This window comes from Apodemus sylvaticus, chromosome 5 (genome assembly GCF_947179515.1).
Source record: "Apodemus sylvaticus chromosome 5, mApoSyl1.1, whole genome shotgun sequence".
Classification (NCBI taxonomy): Eukaryota; Metazoa; Chordata; class Mammalia; order Rodentia; family Muridae; genus Apodemus; species Apodemus sylvaticus.
The window spans coordinates 123,230,532-123,258,097 of NC_067476.1; the positions used below are offsets into that span (position 1 = coordinate 123,230,532).

General features: G+C 41.7%; 1 protein-coding gene across 1 annotated transcript in view; it reads right to left on the bottom strand.

Moving 5' to 3' along the window:
• Sel1l2 (SEL1L2 adaptor subunit of ERAD E3 ligase) overlaps positions 1-27,566 on the bottom strand; it is a 107,098-nt gene that overhangs the window by 9,498 nt on the left and 70,034 nt on the right. The window contains exons 5-16 of the mRNA XM_052183752.1: positions 26,255-26,308; positions 25,766-25,825; positions 25,597-25,678; positions 23,356-23,510; positions 22,652-22,708; positions 14,233-14,301; positions 12,798-12,875; positions 5,852-5,914; positions 5,244-5,331; positions 2,614-2,762; positions 1,388-1,553; positions 1,202-1,276 (exon numbers count right to left, since the gene is read on the bottom strand). Coding sequence (XP_052039712.1) covers positions 1,202-1,276; positions 1,388-1,553; positions 2,614-2,762; positions 5,244-5,331; positions 5,852-5,914; positions 12,798-12,875; positions 14,233-14,301; positions 22,652-22,708; positions 23,356-23,510; positions 25,597-25,678; positions 25,766-25,825; positions 26,255-26,308 — 1,096 coding nt within the window. The remainder of the gene's footprint in view (positions 1-1,201; positions 1,277-1,387; positions 1,554-2,613; positions 2,763-5,243; positions 5,332-5,851; positions 5,915-12,797; positions 12,876-14,232; positions 14,302-22,651; positions 22,709-23,355; positions 23,511-25,596; positions 25,679-25,765; positions 25,826-26,254; positions 26,309-27,566) is intronic.

Consider the following 27,566-nt stretch of genomic DNA (forward strand, 5'->3'; position numbering starts at 1 on the left):
ATGCTATATTACCAGCTCAGCTGGGGCTGCAAAGGCACCATGGTGGTGTTTTCCCCCCTCTGCCGCGTATTAGCATCAGCTGAGAATCATTTTTTATCCTATTCCTGTTAAAAGGGATGATTCAGCCTTAACAGGAGATGATTTCAAGAAACCTAATTGGAAATAAAATTGCTCTCTTATTGCAAGAGTCCTTTGCACATCCAAATGCCAGCCGAGACAGCTGTGTAACATCTCTCCGATTTTAATACTATAATTTTAGGGGGAAAATTGGAAGGGACATGGTGATTCAAATGCCACCTGCCAATGCTGTTCCAGGCAAAGACAGTTTACATTCCTTACCACATGTGAGACCAATGAGTAGAGAGGCCTTGAGAGTGCCTAGAGAGGGTCTTTGCTGCTTATTTATGCTCCCTTTTTAAAAAAAATCCCAACACATTGATGGTTAAAGATTTGAAGTATGAACCAACCAGTACCCCCAGAGCTCCCAGGGACTAAACCACCAACCAAACAATACACATGGAGGGACCCAGGGCTCCAGCCACATATGTAGCAGAGGATGGCCTTGTCGAACATTAATGAGAGGAGAGGCCCTTGGTCCTATGAAGGCTCGATGCCCCAGTGTAGGGGAATGCCAGGACCAGGAAGCAGGAGTGGGTGGGTTGGTGAGCAGGGGGAGAGGGGAATGGAATAGGAGGTTTTCGAAGGGGAAACCAGGAAAGAGGATAACATTTGAAATGTAAATAAAGAAAATATCTAATAAAAAAATTAATTTAAAAAAGGTGGAAGTGTGTGGACACCATCAGTGGCTCGTTTTAGAAGTGGAACGTCGTCAGTGCAAAATTAATTTTGCCTGCATTCTCATACAGAGGTCACAGATTAGCTCAGTAAACAACCCAGCAAATGAATGACTAAAGCTGGGCCAGGGAAACTGTTTTCTCGAGTTAGACTATCATGTTTCAAACAACAGTTCTGGTACCATGGAGACGGAGAGATTCTTAGGGCTTGCTAAACTAAGGGATTTTTGAGAATAATGAAGAAAACAAATTCTCAGAATTGAGCTCTAACAGCAGTATAATTTGAAGTGCCCGCTGCTTGACCCCTTGACCTCTCTGCCTCCGTTCCCAACAACACAACTGAAGCAAACCAGATGGATAGACATGGGCAGGGCCCAGCTACATGTCTGTTTTGATCTGTTTTATACCTTGAATGGCAGCTCGGTTCCATAGCAGAAGTGCCATTGGATACATCTTCTCTTTGCCCAGAATTTTAGCTTTTTCTAAAAGAAAAAGAAAAGGGGGGGGGGCATTCCATTAAAAAGGCTTCAATGAGGATGGGGTATGCATATCTGAATATGTAGGGTTGGGGAAGTGCAAAGATCTTATCTTACTAGATTCCAAAATGAATGCTGAATTGCTTTGAGCCACTTCATATCCCATTTCGGCAAGCAGGGCATACTGAATAAGAGATGAGTCTACGTCCCCGTCCTTATAGGCAAAGTAGGCTGTCAGGAATTTCTCAGCCCAGTGGCCTAGTTCACAGACACCTTTGTAAAGCTGAAGATGGGAAGAGAAATCACATGGGCTAGTTAGCATCGTCCCACAAACCTGCGGACCTAGTCTTCAGCTGCTGTGGGCCAAGCAGGCAAGAACCTTTTTCTTTTCTAAAACTTCCTAACTTTTGAAAGTTATTCAGGGTGAAGAATTAAAACATTTATAGGCACACAGATTCTTGGGATAGTTTTGTTTTTAGCAAATCATTCCTGGGATCCTTTTAATTTATGTGATAAATTTTCCTGGCTTGGAGGCCGCTCGACAGGATAAGACTATCAAATTGGAGGGATTCCTTGTCGATCCTGTCATTTTAAAGGCACTGTTGCTTGGCATGGACAAGGAAGGCTGTAGATGCGTAAAGGAGGAAGGGAAGTCAGTGTTGGAGGGTGTAGGTGACATAATGGGGAGGGAGGTGTGCGGAGCTCCATGGGGACAAATGTCAACTTAGCTGAATAGCCCTTATGTAACCAGCAGAGGTTAGCCATACATAATTCATTAGGAAGCTGGCAAAGGAACAAATCTAAAGATAGATTATTAGCTGGCAGATTTTGAAACGAGTTTCAGAGGGACCAGATTGCAACTCAGAGGTATTTATACTGGTGCAGCGGATGTATTTAATAAATCAATGAAGGGCATTAAGGTCCTAAAAACATTCTTTTGAAAAGTAAACTACTGGCTCAGGCCAAAAGAACCAATCCATTTTCTCAATTGTCATCCAAATCATCAAAAATCTAAGAACCCTGTTTTCTGGGAAAGAGTGGGCTATGTTTTTTTCTAACCTAAATCCAGCCTTTGTCTCCCAAGTAGCGACTCCCATTCTCACCAGGAGAGCTAGATTGCTCCAGCGATTTCACTGAAGACTGAAACAGAGATTCTTGACTGAATTCAGAAGCAAACTCAAGAGAGGTGGGGTCATTTCTACCCTTCTCTTCTCCAATTTAAGTTACGCTACTGTTTTTCCTCCTGTTATCTGGTGGTTCTCACTGCTAACAGACATAAAAAGCTACAAAACAAAGGCACCAATGGCTCTGTGACCAATGGAAGAGCAAGAAGAGCTGTTTACCTCCACGGCCGTTCTGCATGATCTCAGCACTCCGGTGCCAGTCGCGTACATCTCGGCTAGATAATAGATGGCGAGAGGCTGCCCACTCTGAGATGCCAAGTAAAAATATTTGAAGGCAAGCTTATAATCCTTCCATACTCCAGAACCAGCTGAAAATTAAAATTCTTTTGAGCCACTCATGGTTTTTTTTGTTTGTTTGTTTTAAATAACGCTTTATGGATATAATGGTCATAGTGATACCCACTAGTCTGAACAGGGTGGGAAAAGGCCACCAAAGTATGAGACAAACTGCTTCAGAGTCACTATTCTGGGGACAAGTAGCTGAGTTCCTCTAGAATCTTTAGCCATTCAGGAAATTAAGAAAAAAGGGCTGTTTGGGTTCATGGACATGGGAGAGATGAGGTTATGTATGACCACAGGAGCTACTTTGAGATCTTACTATTATTGTTACACCCGAGCATGTGTGCATTCATGAACACACGCACACGCGCACACGCACACACACACACACACACACACACAACCTAACCATCCACAAACACAGAGAGGCAAATCCAGGGCCAACTCAGGATTGGAATAAGGAGCAGCATTCGGTGCTGGACAGAGGCAGTGGATTCCTAGCAGGAGAGATTCTTGGCTCAGCCCTCTTGCTACAGTCAGACCTGAGTCATTCACATCTAGGGACTTCACTTGTGAAAAGGAGGGGGCTTTCCCTGGATTGGACTTATATTCCCTTCCAGCTCGAAAGTCTCATGGCTTTTAACAGCAGTGCCACACAGGAATTGAACAAGAGCAGTAGCTTAGCCTGGCATAGTGGCCCAGCCCTGCAATCATAGCTCTCTGGAGACGACAGAAAGAGAGTGGTCAGTCCAAGGCCAGATCGGACGACATAGTGAGGCCCTGTGTCTAAATAGATAAGTAAATAAATAAAATTTAAAAAAATATTAAAAAGAGCGAAAAGACTGGAGGCAGATTCTCGAAACTGAATTCCAGCTTGACTGTGTAGTTTTGGATGTGGGGCCTTGATATGACTCCGTCTGCTCAGCTGTAAGCTGTGGGGGCATTCATATATTGGAAGAAAACAATGAGCTTGAACATGCAAAGGCATTCCTATTACTCTTCTGTAGTCATAGCATGATTAAGGAATTGGACAGATCCTAAATTGAGGACTTGGGTGTGAATTAGGAGAGGTCAAACACAGACATAGAACAAGACAGGCCCTCTGGTTGGACCACAGTGGAACACATCAGCAGACTTCTTGACTGGATGTGACTTGCTTGATAGAGTTGGCTGCTGCCCTGGCTCCCCCTCTGGTATGAAGGACTTGGTGAGGGCGCCATCAGATCTCTGTGATTTGTTCTGACCACACTCCCTCTTTTCAACCCCGAAAGGAATTATTGCAAATGTTCATCACTGACTGAGGCCCCTTACCCTAATGACCCCGCTATTGCTCTAAGAAGGCAATATTTTTGCTGGTGAAATAGTTGAGGACAACCCTACCTAGTCTTTCCTCTGTTACCTCCTTCCTCACCATCTTACCCCAATTTTATGTACCTCATCTTTCACTCCCCTTCCAGTGCTACAGGATGGGAAATCCCACTTGTCTATTCGGACCATGCAGCCTCTACCCACCCAGGATCAATCGGATTCTAACGCCACTGACCTTCCCCAGAACCCCCTTCGGTCTGTTCTGAATATAATCATGTCTCTTATCATTTTAATAGCAATCCCTTCTTGGGTTTTGTTCCCCTCGGCTCCTTCTTCCTCTTACAGGGATACATTTGGAAATAGCATTTTGACTCTGGACTCTCACTTTGCATTCCCACCTTAACCCATTCCAATAAATACAGCAATATCATGAAGACTCTCTATATTGACCAAACAATGAGGAGACAGAATCATTTCTCCTTCCTCCCCTCATTTCCCCTTTCCTTCTTGATTCTCCCTTTCCCCTCTTTCACTTGTTTTTCCTCTTCCCTCTGCCCTTCCCCCAACTCTCCTCCTCTACTACTACTGCTATCATCAGACTTTGTGCTTCGTTATCAGAAAAATGCACAGTCTTATTCATTTACTCTGTTCATTACTTCTGTGTACAGTCTTATTCATTTACTCTATCTGAAAAGTTTTTCTTTTCTGCTCTTTTGGGTCTTTCTCAACCCCTCCTCCCCTTCCAAGCTAATTTTTTTCCTTTATGGTCACTCTTCTTTAGCTTATCCTGTGAAGATGCCAAAAGCAGATCATCAGATTTGAGTATAGCTACATCTCTTTCCCACCCCCCATACATTCTTTTTCCTTTACAAGTTCAACTACTTTTAATTTATACCTATGTGTTTGTTTCAAATCTTTCTCCTCAGTTTTGTCCTCTCTTGAAAGTATTTCTGGATGTGTATGCTGGCTATCACCAGAACCTCAAGGCTCAGCTTGTCAAAGGTGGGCATCCTAGTTCTATTGCCTTGCCCTTTGGCTCAACCAGTGTCCGCATCTTCAGGTTTCTTTAAAGCTCTCTTTATACTGATGCCATAATGTTCTTTCAAGCTACTCAGACCAACCTTTTATGTCTGTTCTAAGAGGAGACAGCTTACTAATGCATACATCATTCTAAATAAGGCAGCCATATTTGCGGTACCTACAGTAGTACATGAAGCCTAGCTGGAACTGCGCGTTGGGCCACCCCTTCTCTGCAGCTTTCTGGAAGTATTTAAGTGCTTCACCGTAATTCTGCAAGATAATTACACTGTGTTACTCAAAGCTATATACATAACTCCATGGTAACAACCATTTTCCAGCTTAAGAGTACAGTCAATGTCCTATAGGCTAGTTAAAATAGCACTGGAAATATAACATTTTCATTATTATATTAATTCTCTAAAGAAATAATTATTGTATTCAGTTATAAATTGTATTTGCCTGTATTAATAGTTGGTTTTGTTAGATGGGGAAGGTCACTCAAAAGACATAGTAAGAAAAGAAGATAAATTTCTCTACCAATAAAATTCTCAGGAGGCAACTGTTTCCAAAGCTAGTTTGACCCTGTGAGTCTCAGGGTCAAACTGAGACTGCAGTTGCAATTCTTGTCACAGGTTTGTTGGTCTCTCTTTGGCAAAGATTTTATTGAATCACTTAATTCTCTGTCAGATGTACTAGTTGGACTAGTTAAGCAATAAAAACTAATTCCTATACGTTAATGCATGACCATTAATCTTAACCCCACAGATGCTGGCAAGCTTATTGAACGTACCACAGGAACACCTTTTCCATGGAAGTAAAGAAGACCGAGTCCATGGAGGCCAATTGCATTGCCCTAGAAGAATTTAGAAAGTCAGTGATAAGGAAAGTTACTGCAAAACCTTCAAATATTTCAAATGTACCCAGAAAGGAATGGTCAAGGTCAGCAATCAGGCAGACGGCAAAGTATTCTGGTCTATTTCGTACCCTTTCACATCTTTATAATGCCCTCTGACTAGAAAAGAAAAGAAGGAAATGGGAGTCAGATGGTTAATTCAGTCTCTCTCTCAGCATTTAGTGTTTGCTTTGTGAGAGGCACCTGTGCCTTAGAGCTATAGACTCCTGGGACCTGAGCCACATCAAAAAACTGGCTCACCTTTCTTTCCCCTCCCTCCCCTCCTCCTTTTATACTTGTTTTTGTTTGTTTGTTTGTTTGTTTGTTTTAGAGGTCTCATCAACTACCACTGCTGTACTCAAACCTACAAACATCCTTCCTCAGTCTCCCAACTGCTGGGATTATAAACTAGCAGCACTATGCCCACCTAGGTGGGTCTAATTTCTTAGTCATGCTAAATGTAGTAAATCCTGGAGTAAAATCAGCTGAGAATGTGGTGGGCAGATAAAAGGGGCTACTCGACTGCTTAGTTCATGCTAGAAACTTGGGAGAATCAAAGTATTATGCTATTGATATTAAGCCAAGACTCAAAAGATGGATGTGTTTTCTAGAACAGGAAGGTCTAGTCAGACAATTGTTACCTAATTTGGCTAAAGGAGTTGACATCAGTGGCCAAATAACAATTTGGGACATTGGATTTCAGTGCAAGCACTGTTAACAGTTACTAACTCATTATTATTTGTATATATTATGTTTGTTAAGTTATGCAGTATATATATATTTAAATTCAACAGCTCATAACATTACCAATAACTACTTGATGATAAACTACCATTTCTTTTTCTCATCTATACTCAACACTTTAAACATGGGGTGCTTTCAGTAAGGGGAGAGCAATGCTTAACTAGCGCACGATCTGGTATATCAGTATTTAGTGTCTTAGTCTGGGATGAAGAATGAGCCTTAAAATGACTTCTTCACAGACCAGATGGATCATTGGGTAAAACTGTTTGGTGTGCAAGTAGAACAACCTGAGTTCCAACCCTGGAACATATGGAATCCATAGATTTCTGAAAATTGTTCTCTGATCTTTATGTGTGTGCACAAGTGCATGTGCACACGACACATACATACATACATACATACATACATACATACATACATAGATATATAGACACACACACACACACACACCCCTGGTGACTTTCCAACCAGAGTTCTTTTTTTCTTAACTCCCCTCATGTCTTTTGCCCTCTGGTGGCTGTGTAAGGAGCCACGGCTACTTGGCTTTTGTTCAGCAGATCTGTCGGTCAATCTGTTTTATAGACTTACAGAGTTTCCTCAGGAAGCTAAATTTTGATAGAAGGTTCTCCAGTGTCTCCTAACAGTCTAAATTTAGTTCTTGTGGATGCTGCCAGATCATGCCCCGTGACCAGGAAAGAGCACAGGAGCAGGGAAGGCATATTTCAAACACCAGCTCAAGAATCCCAGCTTTGAGTCTGTCCATTTCAAAGGCCTTATAAAAATCCTTGGGATATTCCATTAATATTAAACAAGTGACACAAATGGCCTCGCTGTTTGTTTTGTGCTGGGCCTTAGTGCTGAGGTTGTGAACTACACAAACATTCTGTAACCACAGTACTCCTGGGTCCTTTCTTTCCTCTACTCTTACATCTACCTGTGATTTCTAGCAATAAATGGCTACTCTACTCTGGAAATAAGACCTACAGCAGTGGATGTGGCCAAATCTAATATGTCTGTTATCTAGGAGGCATCATTTAAATGTTGAAAAAATAAAAGGGGAGGGAAGGAGAGGAAAAAGGAAGGGAGCGAATTATAACAGCCAGAGAAAACTACGTTCCTTCTTTCACTGGATAACTCAATGGTATTAAGCCTGGAGCACATATTTAGAATCTTAAGACAGGGATTGACCACTCTGGCATCTCCATGCTCTGTGCTGGTGATGCAAGAAGTCACCAGATGTCATCCTTTGATTATCATCATTCGAATGGCTGAGGCTTCTAGCAAGAGATCCTCATAATCTGGCCTAGTGATGTCACCAGACTCTCTGCTTGAGATTCCAGATCCTCCGTTTACACCCTCCTCCCCAGTGTATGGAATCCGGCCTCGGTAGCATACCATCTTGTTGGTTTGTGGACTCACTGAAGCCTGAAGAGTATGAGACTATTATGAAGCCACTGTCTGTGCTGCACTGAGGCATTCCAGTGGTGTGGTTGCTTTGGGGTCACCCATGTTCCTCTAAGACAGTGTTTTCTACTTGTGGGTCATGAATAACCCTTTCACAGGGGTCACTCAAGACCATCCTGCATATCGGATATTTATATTATGATTCATAATGGTAGAAAATTTATAGTTATCAAGTAGTCACTGAAAATAATTTTATGGTTGGGTACCACATCATGAGGCACTGTCTTAAAGGATTGAGTTGTTAGGTTGAGAACCACAGTTCTAAGTAATCCTTGCTTAATAAACTCTCTGATTTGACAAGCTGGATTTGGGTAGCATCGTACTTTGATCTGTCATTGAGTCCTATCTGGGGCAAGTCAATTACACCAGTGATAGAGGAGAGGAGAGTGAGGCCAACCAGAGGCGTCTACCTTGCTAGGAACAGCAGCAGCAGGTTAGCTTCTCTGCTGCAGTTATTATCACATAGAACAGCAGTTCTGTGTAGTCACCTCTTGCCATTTTCAAGGAAAAGTCAACATTACTTTTTTCCTACCTCAGAAGGGTCACGTGCTAACATGGTAGCAAGGTTTGAGAGAAGCATGAACTTTAAAAGGATCTGACTGTTCATGGTTTGATGAGACATTTGCTGTTTTTTAAAAAACACTTTCTGGGAAGAACAAAAACATATGTATAGCTAACTTCCCACTATCCAGCTTCCATGCGAGGGCTTCATGTTCTTGACTAGTTAAATGACATGAATGTAGGAGTGCATGGTCATTTATTAGATGTTGAATGAACTGTAGCAACATAGGACCTGGTCCTCCTCAAGTTGAGAGGACATGGAGATCAGACAGGAGAAAAGAAGCCACAGGGTAAAAGGTTCTAGAACCTCAGAGTAGAGGGTAGGGTGCTAATTCAAAGAAAGGGAAGGATTTTGTGAGCAAAAGGATGTGGGAAAACATCCTGTGGTAGGAAATATGATTGAGCCCTGCTCAGAAAGAGAAGGACTTAGAACAAGGCTTAAAGGAAGAAAGGAAGGAAGGAAGGAAGGAAGAAAGGAAGGAAGGGAAGAAGGAAGGAAGGGAGGGAGGGAGGGAGAGAAGGAGGGAGGGAGAGAAGGAGGAAGGGAGAGAAGGAGGGAGGGAGGAAGGAAGAGAAGGAGGAAGGGAGAGAAGGAGGAAGGGAGAGAAGGAGGGAGGAAGGTAGGGAGGGAAGGAGGAAGGGAGAGAGGGAGGGAGGAAGGAAAGGAAGGAAGAAGAGAGGGAGGGAGGGAAGGAGAAAGGGAGGGAAGGAGGGAGAGGGAGGGAGAGGGAGGGAAGAAGAGAGGGAGAGGGAGGAAGGGAAGGAATAAGAGAGGAAGGGAGGGAGGGAAAGAGGAAGGGAGGAAGGAAGGGAGAGAGGGAGGGAGATAATTGTATGGAGATAGTTGGGCCTGATGTGTTCTATGTGAGCCAACAAAAGAATTTTTAAACTCTTTTTTTATGTACTGGCTCTAATCAAATTTTAAAGCAAACATAACACCACACACACACACACACACACACACACACACACACACACACACAGCCCAGGTAAGCCTTGAACTTGATATGTAACTCCTGGTCTCCCTGCCTCCACCTATGGAGTGCTAGGATCCATCTGCTTTATGCAGTGCTAAAAAGTAAAGCCACGTTTTGTGCACAGCAGGCAAGTGGGCTAGCAATCTACTGACTCAGCTGTAGCTCAAGCCTAAGGACAGCATTTCATTTTTAAGTTGCAAAACAAAAATGCGTATGAGAAATCTAACAAGCTGTCAGGCAAGGGCCATGGAGCATGTGGCTGTGCTAGCCCAACACCACTGGGCGTTATTTTCAATGCAGTTTTAGACTTCCTTTAAAAAGAAGAAAAGTTAAGGTTAAAACTATAACTAGCCTAGGTCACTGCTACTCAAAATTCTCAAGTACCTGGGAGCAGAGTTAATTTACACACCTAGCTATCTGGCGTTATTCTTTCGGGATAACAAATCAGTATTAGTTGCCAGATTACAAGAGATTGTCCTCTGTTCCTTCTTTTTGTCCCCCCCAATCCCACCCTTGTCTGCCTAATCTAGTGGTATTCCATATAACTGTCTCTCTGAACAACAATTCCATACAAATTACAAGCAAGAAGTGCCCAGGACTAGCCTCGCAGTAATTTAACCACAAGAGCATTAGCCACGGGCTGCTTCTCCTTTCTAAATAGGCTCCTAAAGTAGTGCACAGCTTGTGAAAACGAAGAACAATTGAAATATTTCTTGATCGAAATGTATCTTGGTTGTCAGTTTACAGAATAAAATCATATGGCAGAAAAAAAAATGCTTCCTACTGTAGGTACCAGAGAGTTAACCAGGGCATTTTCTAAGACTAGGCTAATAGGTGTTAGATGGTGTCTTAGCCTGGAGTTCTATTGTTGCGATGAAATACCGTGACCAAAAAGCAAGTTGGGGAGAAAAGGGTTTATTTGGCTTATGTCTCCACACTGATGCTCACGGAATGAAGTCAGGACAGGAACTTAAACAGGGCAGGAACCTGAAGGCAGGAGCTGATGCAGAGGCCATGGAGAGGGCTGCTTACTGGCTTGCTTCCACTGGTTTGCTCAGCCTGCTTTCTTATAGAACCCAGGACCACCAGCCCAGAGATGGCACCACCCACAATGGGCTGGGCCTCTTCCACTGATCATTAATTGAGGGGAGCTTTAGAGCTATATCCCATGGAGGCATTTCCTCAACTGAGGCTTCTTTCTCTCTGATGACTAGCTTGTGTCAAGTCTACACAAAATAAGCCAGTACAGATGAGGTCATTTCTTGTGTTGAAAACATAGTATTCTGTTTGACTTGATAAATAGCAGCTTTATTGAGCCTATAGCAGAGATATTTTCTTGTTGGGTTTTGCTTAGTTTGTTTTTATTTTTCCTTTGAGACAGGGTCTTGTCAGGTAGCCCTGTATAGCTCAAGCTCATAGTGATCTGCCTTCCTCTGCTTCCTGAGTTCTAGGACTAAAGCTGTGTTTGATCATGCCCAGCAAGGCAAAGATTTCAGCAGCAGAAGATATAGCAAGCATGTCCCCAATTCCTAGGTGTGGGGTAGGGGGAGCAGGCTTTAGGACCTCCAAAAATACCAAACTCCTTACATTATGACCCTCTCACCCATGATCACATAGCATTGCATATAACCTATGCATATTCCCTATATTTGAATCATCTTCTACATAATATAACAGATACAATCTCAAGGTGATGTAAATGGTCATTATATAGTTTGGAGAATAAGAAAAGGCAAGAAAATGTCTGTATGTATCCAATTATAGTTTTTGGATCCATAGTTAGTTGAATGCCTGCATATGGAACATGCTATACAACTGTCACACTTTCTGTATTTCCTCGTAGCTGGAAGCCATTCTGCCTTGGCTGTGCATACAAACTACAAAAGACAACAGTTGATACCCAGCAACTATTAGATGCCAGGCAGGGCTTTAGCATTTTATAATATTACAGCATCAAGGAAATCTTATATTCCCAGCTTACTGATAGGGAAAGTGGGGCATTAAAAGTTACATAACTCGTCCTTGGCCACGGAGGGGATAAGCTGTAGGACTGACTCTCAAGCCGAGGTTATGTTCTCCTTTCCTTGGGTTCTGCCCTGACAACCTTATGTCTGGGCTGCTGGGGCTCCAGCCTGTAGATAAACTGTGCTGGAAAGCTGGAAGGCGACTGCCTGTATTTGTCTTAAACGTATTGAAGTTAGTGATTAAAGTGTCCTCTCTGCCCCTACCACTTTATTTCCTCTTCCCAAGTCATGGCTTCATCTGCCGATCAGGGCAGAGGGAAGCTGTTCTTCTGTCTAGATTCCTGTTGGTTCCAGCAGGGGTGGCACCAGTCACTGTCCCCTTCATTGACGAAAAAGATGGGGAGACAGGCCATCTCCCTCCACACTCAAGCTCAGTGCTTTATTGATGATGATATATCTCCCTCAGACACAAAAGTTCTTTCCAGGGTTATTGTGAAGTCCATAAGAGATTCTGGACAAACGAGCAACTGCAGGGCCTGCTTAGCGTATCGAAACACACTCTGGCCTTCAGGCTCTCGAAGCTTCGAAAATATCCGTTGCAGAGTCCATGCTTGGCTTTTCTCAGCTCTTCTCACTGGGACCCCTGCCCTAATCTTCTCCTGCTCATGGGCTTCCCTTCCCAGATTCTCCTTCCCATAAGATCCTACAATTTCTTCCACGCTCCCTCTTGGCCTTCTTTTGTCTTCCTTTCTTGGCTTTCTCTTTGCTCTCCTTGATCCTTCTCTCTCACTCCCCCCCACCCTCCTCCTCTCATGGCCATGTTTAAGTTCCTGCTTTCTCTCCTGCTCTGGGCTCTTGCAGATAGATTCCTCTAGCTGTACTCTCCCTCACATCAACAATAAAACCCTTCCCCTCCCCCTCCCCTTGGAATGCTCCCTCACTTAACATACATCTCCTAAGGGCTTAGGACTTTGAAGTCAATTCTTGGGCATCATCGGTTCTTGGGTCTGCTTGAAATAGAAGCCACTTATTTTACATGGCTACTGCCGGGGTGGGGGGGTGGGGGGGGGTGGGGGTGGGGGGTGGGGGGGTGGGGGGTGGGGGGTGTGTGTGTGGGGGGTTGCGAGGGTATACCTTGCTGGCCGCCATGGAGAAGTATTTGAAGGCAGTGGCATTATTTTGCGGTGCAGCAGTGTTCCCCTCTAAATACATCTACAGAGGAAAAAGAGGATGTAAATAGCAAAATCGCTTAAGAGTCAGGCAAATGTTTTAAAACTAAGTAGCACTAATGAGTGTTACTGTATTGGGAGTCTAATAACTACCACTGAATTTTCTATTTTAAAGCAGTAAATGTTATTTTAGTTTTACTTCAAGAAAGAAAGCAGAAGGAACTGTCACCTACACACACACACACACACACACACACACACACACACACACACACACACACAGAGAGAGAGAGAGAGAGAGAGAGAGAGAGAGAGAGAGAGAGAGAGAGAGAGAGAGATTTCCCCAGAACAAAGAAATGGACTCTATTTGCGTTTTCTCCTGTTCCTCCAATCTAAATTAAAGTATGTGACATTTCTGGAAGCAGGGTATGCATTCCCATGGTAACTAATGCAAATTGGCTGTGGGGAGCCTAGGGAGTCCTGGGGAGTGGAGGGAGTGGTCTCTTTAATGGGAGAGAATATCCCATTAAATGGGCCATCCGGGCTGATTTTGATTTTGGTTGGGGTAGAATGGTTTCTCATTCCAGGGGTAGAGGAAAGACACCTGACTGGGCCAGGACTTGTACCATTCTCTGATGACAGCTAGGCTGTTACTGTTGGGCCTAAGGGAAGCTCATGGACTCATCGCTATTCTCTGCAGAGGAGTCCAGACCAGGTGTATTACAAGGTTTTGTGAAAGCGCCTCAGATAAAGGCTGATGTTCTAATAGGCTTCCTTTTAACTCAAGAGTCCCAGCCATTGCCTACAGCTAATAAGTGCCTCTTTAGCTGCTGTCATAAATGAATTCTTTAAAGGTGGTCACACCTTACCCTGTATTTAGCTATACCAATCAATCCTTAGAGAGGGTGTGTGTGTGTGTGTGTGTGTCTGTGTCTCTGTGTGTGTGTGTCTCTCTCTCTGTATGTGTGTGTGCGTCCATGGGTGTTTGGAGAATATTGCCAGCAAACATGACACAGCAGGACAGTCCTATTGAATTGGTTCTTTCCTTCCACCATCATGTGGTTTCTGATGATTAAATTCAGTTCACCAGTATTTCCTAGCAAATCTCTCACTTGCTGAGCGATCTCACTGGTCTGTCTACCTTATATTTATAGGCAAGATCTCTTATTAAATCTAGGACTCACTGATTCAGCTAGACTCCCTGGCCAATGAGCTCTGAAGATCTGCCTGTCTTTACCTGGGGTTACAGTCCCTGAATAAAAAGATAGGTTTTTCTGGAGATCTGAGTCCAAGTCCTCATGGTTGACAGCAGGCACTTTATAAATTGAGACATCTCCCCAGTCCCCACATTTCTTAACTTTTAAAGAAATAACAAGTGCTGATGAAGTAGAAGCATGTACCTTTCCTATAAATGCCATGGCATTTGCACTCCCAGCTTTGGCTGCCTTTAGAAAGTAGTATAACGCCTTCTGGAGAGAAAAGGAACAGTATTACTGCCAGTCACAAATACATTCTACAAAATGACTTTTTGTACTAGATTTTATTCGTTCAATGCGCGTTCAAAAATATCTGTGAAATAACCACAATAACCACTTTGTTCAAGGCACTTTTCCAATGTTATTTCAACCATAAACCTGAAGAGTGGGAGAATGTGTGTGACTGTGTATATGTGTGTGTGTGTGTGTGTGTGTGTGTGTGTGTGAATTCTGAAATAGGGTGAATATATACATACATAAACATGCATATGCTCATGCACATACACATACACATAAATATACATATTTGAATGTAAAGGTATTTTTCTTCTCACATTTGGAAAAGCTAGACAGGTAAGTGGCTTTGTCAGGAAATACGAAGCTAAGCTACAGATTTAAATAGTCCATTATTTGGAAGAGTAGACTTCTGTGTACTTGTTTTGAGACAGCTTGTACTAGAGTTGGCAGAATCCTCATGTTTATGAGGCAAAATAATTCCAGACACACCCAGCTGCTTGCTGAGACTATGTTTTTGTGTAGAGGTTAAAATAGTTTCTTCTGAATTAAAACAAAGGAAACCTCTGATTAAATTAAAACCAGCAAAGCCTCTGATTTCTCTAAGTAGTAAGATTAAATATTCTAGAAAAATCTTATCTCTTACCACTCCACTCTCTGGGCCTCACCTTGGCTTTCTAGAAAACTCCCAAGAAATAAAAGTGACTGGCCTCAGAAGTGATACTTAAAGATAAGTTTCAGTGTCATATTTGAATGCAATGTGTCCATTCTTTACAAGGTCTTGACTAGATTAATGGCTGATGATCTGACCCCTCTCAAAGAGAAGAAAATGTTTAGGGAAAAATATGGATGACTCTTTAATATGAAAACGTGCTGTAAAATGCCGTCGGCTTAGTTGAAAGGTACTCTCGTCTTGCTAAGTTGGTCCTTCCTGTGGACTAAGTACAGATGCACCTCTGTTGGACTTCATCACATCACCATCTTAACATCTTTTATATGCCTATTGGTACTTTAGCCATCAGAAGTCATTCGTAAATGAACAAAATAATGCTCCCTTAGATTTCTTATTTCTAGAAGGTGTTATACAGGCCACCAGGTGAAAAAAGACTTTGATGACTTTATCTGTTGCTGACCCTGAATGTTAGAATGCTGCTCTGTGAAGTAAGATGTTCCCATTGGTGAGATAGTGCCGTGACTGTTGGGCTAACCAATAGCTTTCTGATTGAATTTAAGGCCAGATCTATAGGAGAAAATTCATGGCTGATGAATCAACTTGATCAACTGGATCAACTTGACCCAGAGACAGCAGCTAGGGAGGTCATAGGCCCTAGGAGAGAACCTGTTACTTTCATTTTGCTAAATGCCCATGCTATCAAACTATCTTCTACATAAATGTTTATATACCTATAGATTAGTGTGGCTGTCAACCTTGGTCAGAGAACCTTCTTTTTTCAGTGAGTAACAGTTAATGCAGAGACTCATGATTGGTCAGAGACTTGAGAATAAGTTACTTACTGGTGAATGCTCAGTCCTAAACTGAATATATATGTATGTGTATGTGTATACATATATATTCAAGTATGTATCTGTGAGATTGAGATATATATATATATATATATATATATATATATATATATATACTATTTCCCCTACCCACACTGGGTCGAGGAAGATTATGAAAGAGGAGATAGAATGTGTGAGTCTGAGGAGGAAAAAGAATGCTGTCTCCAGATGTGACAAGGCTATTTTATGTATGAATTCGTAGCAGCTGTGGTTACCTGTGCAATAACTGGATAAGATCAAGCCAGTTATCATTACAGCATGGATGGAGGGGGCTTATAAAGCCCTATCCCTAATTAAGGAGCTATTGGCAGTTGAAGGTGCTTGGGAAAATAGAGTCAAGTTTCTATGAGGGTTTGGCCACGAGTCGGTTGCTGATACTTCAGTGGCTGGCTCCACACCCATGTGCATCAGGTGCCACTAACTGGACTTAGTTTTATTTATTCATAGAAGAATTTATATTTGTGTAAATATAGGCCTATATTGAAGAGAATGGGGGGATGAGAGGGGGGCTGTTAGGGGAAGGGGTCTGGTAGAGGAAGCGGGGAGTGAGAGGTAGGAATGGTGAAGACACACTGAACACTTGTGTGAATTCATAATCACTATCAAGGAAGAAAAAACATTGAAAGATCAAAGAATAAATAACAATATTTTAAGACAAAATATGATTCATACATTTGTTCCCTAACAATGGTGCTGAGAGAAAAAAAAAAGAGTATGTGTTAATAGCACTGAGTTGGTGAGGAGCTGAAAGACCCAAAGTGATAAGGAGGCTAGAGAATGATAGAAGAACATAGATTGTACTGTTTCTTAACGGATGCGTATACTTTTCTTTCTAAATTCTCATACTGTTGTTATAAGGAAGAGCTATTAATATCTGATCTTATTCAATGACATCTAAAGTCATGCAACCAGTATTAGACTTCCATAAGCAGACTAAATACAGTTTCTAGGTCCTTGGGACTCTGCCTCCACAGTGACAGAAGCCTCACTGTATTGAAGGCCATCAGAAACCAGGGGAGTGTCACGAGCAAGGAAATTAGTGTTTCAATGTGGCCAGAGTAGAACACCCAAAGTCTAGGGCTTGTTAAAGTGACCGGAGGCTTTAGCTTTGACCACTAAACTAAGGATTTAAATGTCTCCCAAAATAAACATTATTAGAGATTTACAAGCATTGGGAAATCTTGAAACTAAAATCTCTGGACTAATGTGCTAGTTAGATGGGAGAAATTTAAAAGTTTGTGTGGTTTGCCAAATTAAAACAAACAAACAAAACAAAAAAAACCATTGGTACTGGAAAAAAGAAGAGCATTTCGTATTGTTGCTTTTCTTATTCAAATACTGAGACCTGACGAAACTGGACATATTCAGGTTGGAATTGTCAAAGACTCTGTGGTCAGAGCTAAGCATGCACCCAAATATGGGTGCCATTTATGCAAGGCACAATAGCTCTAGGTTTGAGTTCCTCATTTAGATTCTCCTCCTTTGTGTTCTCCAGGGATCCTGTCCTGTCCCTATAATGTTATTTACCTATCAGCTGGTCTGTTTGTCTCCTTCAATATTCTACTTAGCATTGTGTCTTCCATATATTAAACACACAGAAAATATTTTTTAAAGGGAATGAGTGAATATTTATGAATCTTTAAAACAAGTGACCTGGACTTTAACCTATATGTGACATCTTGACCTAAATATGGGCCTAACATCATTTCAAAGTCCAGTTTAGAAGTCTGACTCTCAGTTAATCTATAGTAGAGAGTTCTCAGGGGAAAGTTTCATTCTGGGAGAAAGATAATTTGAACTTTTAAAGTGAAATAATCTACTCAGGAGCAAAATGAAAGCTATAGAGCTCCCCAACCCTTGAACAATGTGATTCTGTAAAGTCCCAGAGGCTTGGCTGCTTCTCACACATGGCTTAGTGTCATGTCGCACCCTACTCAGTGTTGTAGCCTGCTCTAGTCCACGTTGTGGCTTGCTTTACTCCCGTGTCCTGGCTTCCCCTACTCCATCACAGTGGCCTGCTTTACCCGCTATGACATCCTCTATTCCAGTATCGTGGTTTTCTTTACTTCGCCATCTTTGCCTACTTGGAATTTCGGTTCTTGATTGTTCCTCTTTAAACTTATTGGTTCCAATGTGGTTACTGGTATTGTGTGAAATGATTTTATTTTTGTTTTCAAGACAGGGTTTCTCTGTGTAGCGCTACCTGTCCTGGAATTCTGTCTGTAGACCAGGCTGGCCTGAACTCAGAGATCTGCCTGCCTCTGCCCCCCCACCCCCATAGTGCTGGGATCAAAGGCGTGTGCCATCACACCTGCTTATGCACGCCTGGCATTAAAGGCGAATTAGACATCACATGAAACCACCATGCATACCACTTTGGTTGATATACATAGGCAAAACCAAGTTAGTGTTCTCAAGAATTTTGATGGTTTGCAGATGTAGTTCAGTTTGTTGGATGCTTGTGCTTGTCCAGCATGTACAAAACTCTGGTTTGACACTTGGCACCTCATAAACTAGGTGAGGTGGTACATGTCTTTTATCCCTGCCCTTGGGAGACAGAGGTAGGGTAAACAGGAGTTTAAGGTCATTCTCGGTTACATCATGATTTTGAAGCCAGCCTTATCTACATGAGATTGTGTTCCAAACAGACAAGTGAACAAACAAATCAGAATAATTATCCACCCAATCATCCATGCATCCTTTAAATATTTATTGAACAAAGTCAAAGATGTTGGTAGAGTGCCTGCCTAGCATGCACAAGATCTTGGATTTAACCCCCAGCACCACAGAAACCGGTCATGGGATACATACATCCCTGTAAACCCAGAATTCAGGAGTGGGAAGTAGGAGGATCAGAAGTTCAAAGTCGTCCTCAACTGAATAGTGAGTCTGAGGCCAGCATGGGATACAGATCTCCAAGAAAATTACTGAGCGCTTATCAATTGCCCATTCTACAATGCACATTTTAATCAGGATGGGTCTTTCTGCCAATGGCAGATTATAGCTTTAAGTTATAGTGACAGCTATTTTCATTCTCAGTAGAAGATAAAATAGTGGTTTGTCTCACAGCTAATGATGTGCTATTATGGTAGATAGCATATCCTGGGCATTGTGCTAAGTAAAGTTTCATATTTTATTTTTTATTTATTTAATTTATTTATTTTTAATATTTTTATTTTCTATATTCTTTGTTTACATTCCAAATGATTTCCCCTTTCCCGGATACCCCCTCCCCATATGTCCCATAAACCTTCTCTCCATCCCTTCTCCAATCACCTCCCTCCTTTTTCTTTGTCCTTATATTTCCCTCCAATGCTAGATCGATCCTTTCCAGGATCAGGACCCTCTCCATACTTCTTCATGGGAGTCATTTGTTATGCAATTTGTGCCTTGGGTATTCAGGGCTAGTCATATTTTATTTTTAACTCTGTCTCTGTCTCTGTCACTGTCTCTGTCTGTCTGTCTGTCTGTGTCACTCTGTCTCTGTTTCTGTCTCTCTCTCATAAATGTGGCTTTTTCATTGGCTCTAAGAAAATCCCTAATTTAATCAGTTTGCAACATTTTCTCTAGAATGAAATGTGAAGGAAATACATTGTTCTGACAACAATTATGAGCACTTCTTTTATCCAGGGCTCTGTGGATCTTCCAGAAATGGGACATTAGCCCTTTCTCTGTGTTGGGTAGCAGAGAGGAGGATGCAGTTGCCTTAGGGCTCATATTATTATTCCTCTGCCAGTTTTAATTTAATTATGCAGAATCCGTTTAATAAGACACATCCAAGCACCCTGTTTTCCTAATGCAATTCATTCTGAGCTTATTCTTATAGTTTTAAGAATGCAAATGAAATTAAAATTCGTATGTAGAAAAATTCAAGATAGTGTAATCAAGAGTTGCACGTATACAATTTTTAATGATTGCAAAGTTGGTCAGGGAGAGGCCAAATTGTTCCCTGTGATAACAGATTCTGAGAAAATTAATTCAATCAAAAAGCAAGCAGTGATGGGGAAAGGCAGGATGGTTATTCCTGGGCATTTTCATTTTTAATTTGCTGATCAGCAGACTGGAGCATCACATTTAAAATAAGCCTTGTTGTAATAATTTCTTCAGTGGACTGAAACATCAGACTGGCTGAAGTGGTGGAGTTGAGACTGAGAGGCATCATCCAATATGTAGGCTATCAGCATCCATCCATTCTATATCTATCTCTATCTCTATCTCTATCTCTATCTCTATCTCTATCTCTATCTCTATCTCTATCTCTATCTCTATAGATAGAGATAGATATAGATATAGATAGTTTTTTTTTTAATCTAGTGCTTCATATATACCAGGCACTATTTTGAGTAGAAGACAAACTAGTGATTAAGGAAAAGACATTGTGGGCACAGACAGCAATAAAGACCAACAGAGTGAAGGGAGTTGTGTGTCTTGTGGGAAGAATACATGGTCTGGGAGCATATGTGGTGGAGCACTAGAGTATTCAAGAAAATCCTCTCCAAGGCGAGACTTGAAGGATAAGCAGCCACATATGGGTGAACTGGCAGGAGCAGCCTTTTGGGTCTTTGTGTCCTTTTTATCTCCCCCCTGGCTAACTAAGCATAAGCCAGTCTGACTTAAGATTTCAGAGTTTTAGATGGACTTCCACACACATTCATTAGACTAAGCAGTAGAAAGGATTGGCCTGAATGTATCCCAGAGAGTGCCTGACTGCTCGCAAGGTTCTGGAATTAAACCCATGTTCTTGGAGTCTCTGCAGGAGAAAAATGAGTCCAAAGCCAATGACTAGAAAGCCAGAGATGAAGGGACGTGAGTGACTACACCCTTTTGTAATCTCACTCTGAAAATGGTAAGGCGGATTTTAGAGGCCGTGTTGTGGGAGTAATGCAAAAATAAATGATATTTACTAAAAATAGCACAGGGGTTCAATGTTGAAGTCCTGCATTCAAGTTTTGCTTCTGCAATTTTGAAGTTTTACTTTTACTTTATGTGTATGAGTGTTTTGCCTGCATGTATGTCTGTGTACCATGCACAGGAGGAAGCCAGAAGAGAGTTTCAGAGCCTTTGGAGCTGTAGTTACGGATGGTTGTGAGCCACCATGTATGTGCGTGATGGGAACCGAACCTGGGTCCTCTGTAAGAGCAACAAGTGCTCTTAGCTGTTGAGCCACTGCACCAGCCCTCAAAGGCTGCTTCTTAACTACAGTTACTTTCCAGTTGTGGGAATTGAAGCAATTTGCTTATCTCTCCGGACCAGGCTTTTCATCTATATAACACACTTAATAGAATCTCTACAAGAACATTGATGGAGAGCCCGAGATGGGTCCTCATGATGCCTGATTCCTGGCTGTTGCCACTGTATCCTTGGGGATCCTTCAGTGCCACCCCAGAGGGCTCGCACATCACCTGACTTGCTTGAGTGGCTCCAGCCCCCTTCACGTATTCATGTTGTGTGTGGCTGACTGATACTAACTTGTGTGTGTATGAGTGTGTGTGTATATGTGAGTGTGTACGTATGTGAGTGTATATATGTATGTGTGGTAGGTTGCAGGGCAGTTCTGAAAAAAGGCTGTGTCATCTTTAAGCCAATTAAAGCTTCTGTTTATAACAAATGAGAAAATGTTACAGTGTGTTACCCTATGGCTAACATTTTTTGTAAGCTAAAATTGGGCATCAGAGTAATCTTATGAATATAGAACTCCCATCTAAGGAGCTAAGACCGTGCTTACAGTTTAGGCTTTAAAAGCCCTGATAACCTTCATTTCTGCTGTCCTGGGATGCATATGTTTATGTAAATCACTGCTTACTTTATGAAGTTAACTTTGACATTTATCTAATGTTTGCCATCTCCCATTTAAAGGAGAAAATGCATCAGTAAAGACATACATAAAATAACAATATCAAGAGAAATGGTAAGTAATAACAGAGGCCCCCTTAATGTAACCACCTTACAAGGAGTGATTTCACTTCCTTAGGCTGTTGGGGTTATATGTCGAGACAGAGTTTTCATTCCTTTGAGAAAATGAGCACGTGACTCCTATAAAATGGCAATGACTGCAACATAATTATTTAGAAAAAATTGTTTCCCCAGGTCTTTGGTGATTGGCACCTTGAAACCACAACCAGAATCTAAGCAAGAAGTTAGCCTGTGATGTTGGCATCTTACCGACAAAGGTCCTGGGCAGGTTAAACTTATTTATTCCTTTTCCCCTGCTATGCATTTGGAGGATTAATTAGGCCCCTAAGTTCACCACAATAAGGTAAGATTAAGCACAATGATTAAATGTTTTACAACATTACAGAGATGCTTAATTTGAATTATAGTAAAAGGCATTTCTGGTCTAGCCAAATCTGGTGTGATCTGGACAAGTTAGGTCCTCAGATTGCTTAGCAGAAATTTCCTGTGGGGACCCCTTCTGCAACTGGCCTTTGGGGAAGGTGAAAGTTCAAGACCAGGGTGTGAGTGTGCTCTCCATGCTCAACTCCAGCCTGACAAACAGAATATAGAGGTAGGATGTGTTCAAGGTCTGCACAGGGATGGGGGCATTGTCCCAAGGAAGTTGCTTCCTGCTTGAAGACAGGTTAAGAAAATGCACCTGCTGGTGAATGCTGCTTTCCCTCAGAAGCAAGGATGCAGCATTGACCAAAGCAGCAGCTGCGGGCTCCCCACAATGCGCCCACCTCCCCCTCTTCTGTTTTCCTTTGTCTTCTCAGCTTCTCTCACCACTACTGTTCTCCTCTACAGGACAGACAGTTTGGGATCAACTTACACTGTAATCTTGATCTAGTCCTTTTCTCCCAATTAGATGTAATTGTCCAAGAGATACCTAGAAATGATTTTTGAAAGTGGTTTTAGCAGCAATATTAGTTTAAACGAAATAGCATTTATTTGTTGATTTTACTATAGTGCGCACGTTGTTTTGGTCTGTGTTATTGGCTTGCTTTGGAAGAGGTGGGGGAAACATCCCAGTCTTATTTTACTCTGTGTCTATTATTGGGTGGTCAGTTGCTACTAGGCATATGGCTGCCTTAGTGGCAGAAAGCCACTGGCTAGTGTATGGTAACAACCAGGTACACAGATGAAGGGCCGTGGTCTGTCTCACTAAGTCACATGGGTGCTGGCCTTTTCCCACTCTGAATGCTCAGGAGTTCATCCACATTAATGCCAACATCGGAGGCACTATTTCCCCATAACGAGAACCTAGGTTTTTAAAAAGTGAAATTTCCAGGAAGAAATGCAAACTCACCCCACCCCATCACCATCATCGCTATCCCTATGGCAACTACCTCTTGACTAAGCCCCCAAAGCTGCAGGTGGCAAGGGGACAAAAACAGAAGTGGGACAGAGAGGAGAGGGCGTCTCCTCCCCTTCACACTCAAGGGAGGGCACTGTCAATCCTCCTGGCACTCAGAAGGAGCCAGCTCTCTGGCAATTGGCATGGTCTAAGAATGCAGCCTTTTCTGTGTACATTACTTGTATCTGAACATCTCCTCTTTCTGCCAAAAACTTATAGTATTGGTATATGTCCCAATCCAAAATCTCACTGTTGGAACTCAGATTCTCAGGTCTCTCGGTTAGCCTCACTTTTTCCACGGGAATACCTTCACTTTTTTCCAATTTGTCAGCAACTGTGAATGGAAACAAACCAGAAGATAAGATACTCGGGTTGCAAGATGTTAACAGTCAACTTGGAGGGCTGTTAGACTGCTTAAACTGTGCAGGCATCTGGGGTGCTGACAGGGAGGCTCCATAGGAAATAGAGTTTTGTTGTGGGAAAAAGTCTGCACTTGCTTTTGAAACTCATATACATATCACCAGATAGACTCTTGTGAGGATATGGGCAAGCAGGTGAGAGCAGAGGTTTTAAAGGGACACCTGATGATCCCTTTGTGTTGACTTTTTTTTTTTTCTGACATAGACTTTGTAATGTAAGGATAAGGGCTACTCAGTTATTCCTTGTAGATACTGAGGATAAATACAATGATGCATGTGCTTGAATACTCCTAATGAAACATACAGTTAGAAAAAAAAACAAGTAAAACATGTAGAAAAAATATATGTAGCAATTCCATTACCATTAAACATATGATATGATCCTGTCATAAATAGCCTCTGAAACCCCAAAGTAACTTTTTCAAACCCTTTCTTTTCCCTGATGTCTTGGATACATGTGTAGATGTTATTCTGAAGGTAGAAGTTAATGACTAGACCTACCTACTTCTGTCTAGAACCACGTGTTATCTCTCTGAGTAATTTTGCAAGATGCAATGAGACATGCAACTCAGAAGTTGCATGCTCCGTCTTCGTAGACAAGAATTTCACAGAACAATGACAGCTTGTACCATAGAGTGATCCCTCAAGTGTGTCTTCTATTTGTCTTGCTAGGATATATGTTTTTTTCATTTTCATGTATTTCTTTTTTGAGATGGGATGTCTTTATTAAGCTCCGGCTGACTTCAAACTTGAAGTGATCTTCCTCTGATTCCCTGTCCCAAGTGCAGAGATTATAGGTCCATTCCACCATGCCCACACTAGGAACTATTAACAAGCCACCCAACATTATAGCATAAGGGTTAGACTTAGAGGAGTTTGTTTAATCTTTATCAGTTTAAGAAACAAACATTATAGCAGGGCATAGTGGTGCACACCTTTAATTCCTGCATGTAGGAGGCAGAGGTAGATGGCACAAACTCTTTGAGTTTGAGGCCAGCCTGGTCTACATAGTGAGTTTCAGGACAACCAGAGCAACATAGTTGGACCCTGTCTTGGAAAAAAAGGAACAAATATTATAACAATAAGTAAAGCAGAAATGTTTGGAGATAAATATTAAAAAATAAGAGATAAGTGGAATCATTTAGAACTTTAAAAAAATAATTATGGTTGCTCAAACTCTATATTAAAAATGCTTGCTTTAATCAGATGTTAGTAATATATACCTTTACTATTTTGATAAATGTCAGTTGGTATTGATTTATGAGTGCAGGTACATGTCTGCACATGCACACTAGTGAAAGCATGGGTGTGTGTACACATGCATGAGTGTGTGTGCAGATGTGTGTGAGTATGGAGGCCAGGAGTCAACCTTGAGTTTCTTCCTTCAAGGGTTATCCATCTTGTCTTTTGATGCAAGGCCTATGGCTGCTATAGAACTCATCAGGTAAGTAGTTACCCAGTAAGCCCAGGAACCAGCTTGCCTCTGCTTCCCCAGGTGGCACTGAGATGTGCCACCACACCCTGCTTTTTTTTTTTTTTAAATAAGGATTTAGGGCTTGAACTCATGTCTTCTTGCTTGTACAACAAGCCCTTTAGCAGCCAAGCCATATCTCATTCCCTCCTGGTGTTGATATTTTAAAAACTGCTTGGTAAACATCTTTTATTTCTGATGCTGGGGGATTGAACAAAGCCCACACTTTTGTACAAACTAGGCAAGTGCTCTATCACTGAGGTAAGCTTCAGGTTTGTTTATAGTAAGATGAATTATGAGTGCTGGGGTGGTGGCACACACCTTCAATTCCAGGACTTGGGAAGCAGAGGCAGGCAGATTTCTGTGAGTTTGATGCCAGCCTGATTTATATAGATCGGTCCAGGCCAGGCAAGGCTATATACAATGAGACCTTGTCTCAAAAAACAAAACCAAAACCAAATAAACAAAGAACAATCATCAAACAAACACCACTCCACCCCTACCCCCAAGGAATTATGAGAATTACTCACTATAATCTGCCACTTTCTTGTAATGATTTAGGGCAACTTCACAATTTTGCAGAACATTAATTCCTGACAGGTATCTGTACCCCTAGAAAGCAAGCATACATAGGTGTTAAAGCTCTGAGAATGCTGTAGTTAACATATATTTTGGTCTAAGAATATTTAATTTACAAACCAGAATCATCTGGGACATCATGCTTCCTCCAGCACTTCCAAAGGTATAATATATCAGTGCCTAAGGTACAAGAAATGCAATTACATTGGTTTCCTAAGTTTGGAACTCAAACCAAGGAAATTTTTCATTCCTATCCCAGTAATGACCTGAGAGCCACTCACTCCTAAGCATGTCCCAGGTTTCAATCTGTTCTGTTAAGATAGTTTCTATTTTGTGGGGTGGGGAGGGTTGCCAAAGGAGTACAGGTTAGGATAAAGGCATGGCTGATGGTACACCACTTTTCTCATTTTAAAGTCCTATGAAGTAGATATTACATACCTTTGATAAATAACCTGGCATATGAGGCTTTAAAGAAGTTTGTGGTAGAATTTCTACATTTTTCTGTTTAGTGGGTACTTTTTAATACCACACTACAGTGAGCCTCTTTAAGAATAGATTGTGTCCAATAAATAAATTTTGTTCCAGGAAAAATAATAGTGTTGACTTTACCTTGGCTTGGTCATATTCCATTCCTATTCCATAAGAAGATAAAAATCCTAATGCCTGAAAGGCAAAAGAAAACACAAAACCGAATCAATCAATTTGCTTCATAATTGTTATCTATATTATTTGTTTTTTGGATATTCTTATTTTCTGTGTGTGATTGCTTTGTCTGCATGTGCACCCCATGTGTGCCTGGTGCCCTCAGAGGTCAGAAAAAGGCCATTGGATTCCCTGAAACCGGGTTCTGGGAATCGAATCCTGATTCTTTGCAAGAGTAACAAGTACTCCTAACCACTGAACCATCTCTCCAACCCCATAATGTTTTGGCCTATATTGATAAGAGAGATTTTATTGTACGTTTTTAATAATAATTTATACTGTTGGTTTATTTGTAATACTATAACAAAGTGTTTTTTGTTACAGTTATGAGAACTTGGGAACTATTCCAATATCAGGGGGCTTATGTAATATATGTGAATCTTTGATAATTCTTACTGAACTTTAGAATAAGGCTTAGTAATAAAATATTGGATGGCATGGTGATGTACATCTGTAGTCCCCGGGAGGCTGAGGAGGAGGCTCATGGCATCCAGCCATCCTGGGCTACATGAAAGACCCTGTGTCAAAGACAGAAACAAAAATAAACCACAAAACAAAAACATAGAGCAAAAGCAGGCAAACTAAAAAATGTAAATGCATGGTTGACATGTGGTTTCTTTTGTTGTAAATATAATTTCCTCTGAGGTGTTAATATTTTAAGCTTTCTATTCTTTTTCCTTTGCTGTGTTATGGGATTGAGCCCAGGGCCTTGTATTTCCCCCACCTGTAATTTGAGCATTTTCAGTAATATTTCAAAAGTAAAATAAGATTGATATAACATGATATTTAAGTTAAAAATATACAGAATGAAGAGGGAAAGTCTAATCACAGAGCAATATGGAGGTATTGGAAGCCCCAGCCTCCATCCGTCACAGACACAGTATGCCATCCAAAAGCTTTTATAGAAACCACAGAAATGAGTTAAATCGGTGCATCAGTGTGACACACCAAGCCGGAAGTGAGATTCAAAGCCCACAGAGGCAGCTCCCAGATGGTTTGACCTATGATTTTTCACATTCGTGATGGTGTGAAAGCAATATACGCTCTGTAGAAACTGTGTTTCAATCTGGGTTTTGTCATTTCCTGGGCTGGTGACATGTGATGCTATACCCTCAGGGTGCTGGGCAGTGGCAGCGAGCTGCAGTTCCCTGGCAAATGTGATCACCAGGGTGGTCACTTTGTGATGTTTGTGTTGGTAAGCTATGGTGTTCCGAAGGTG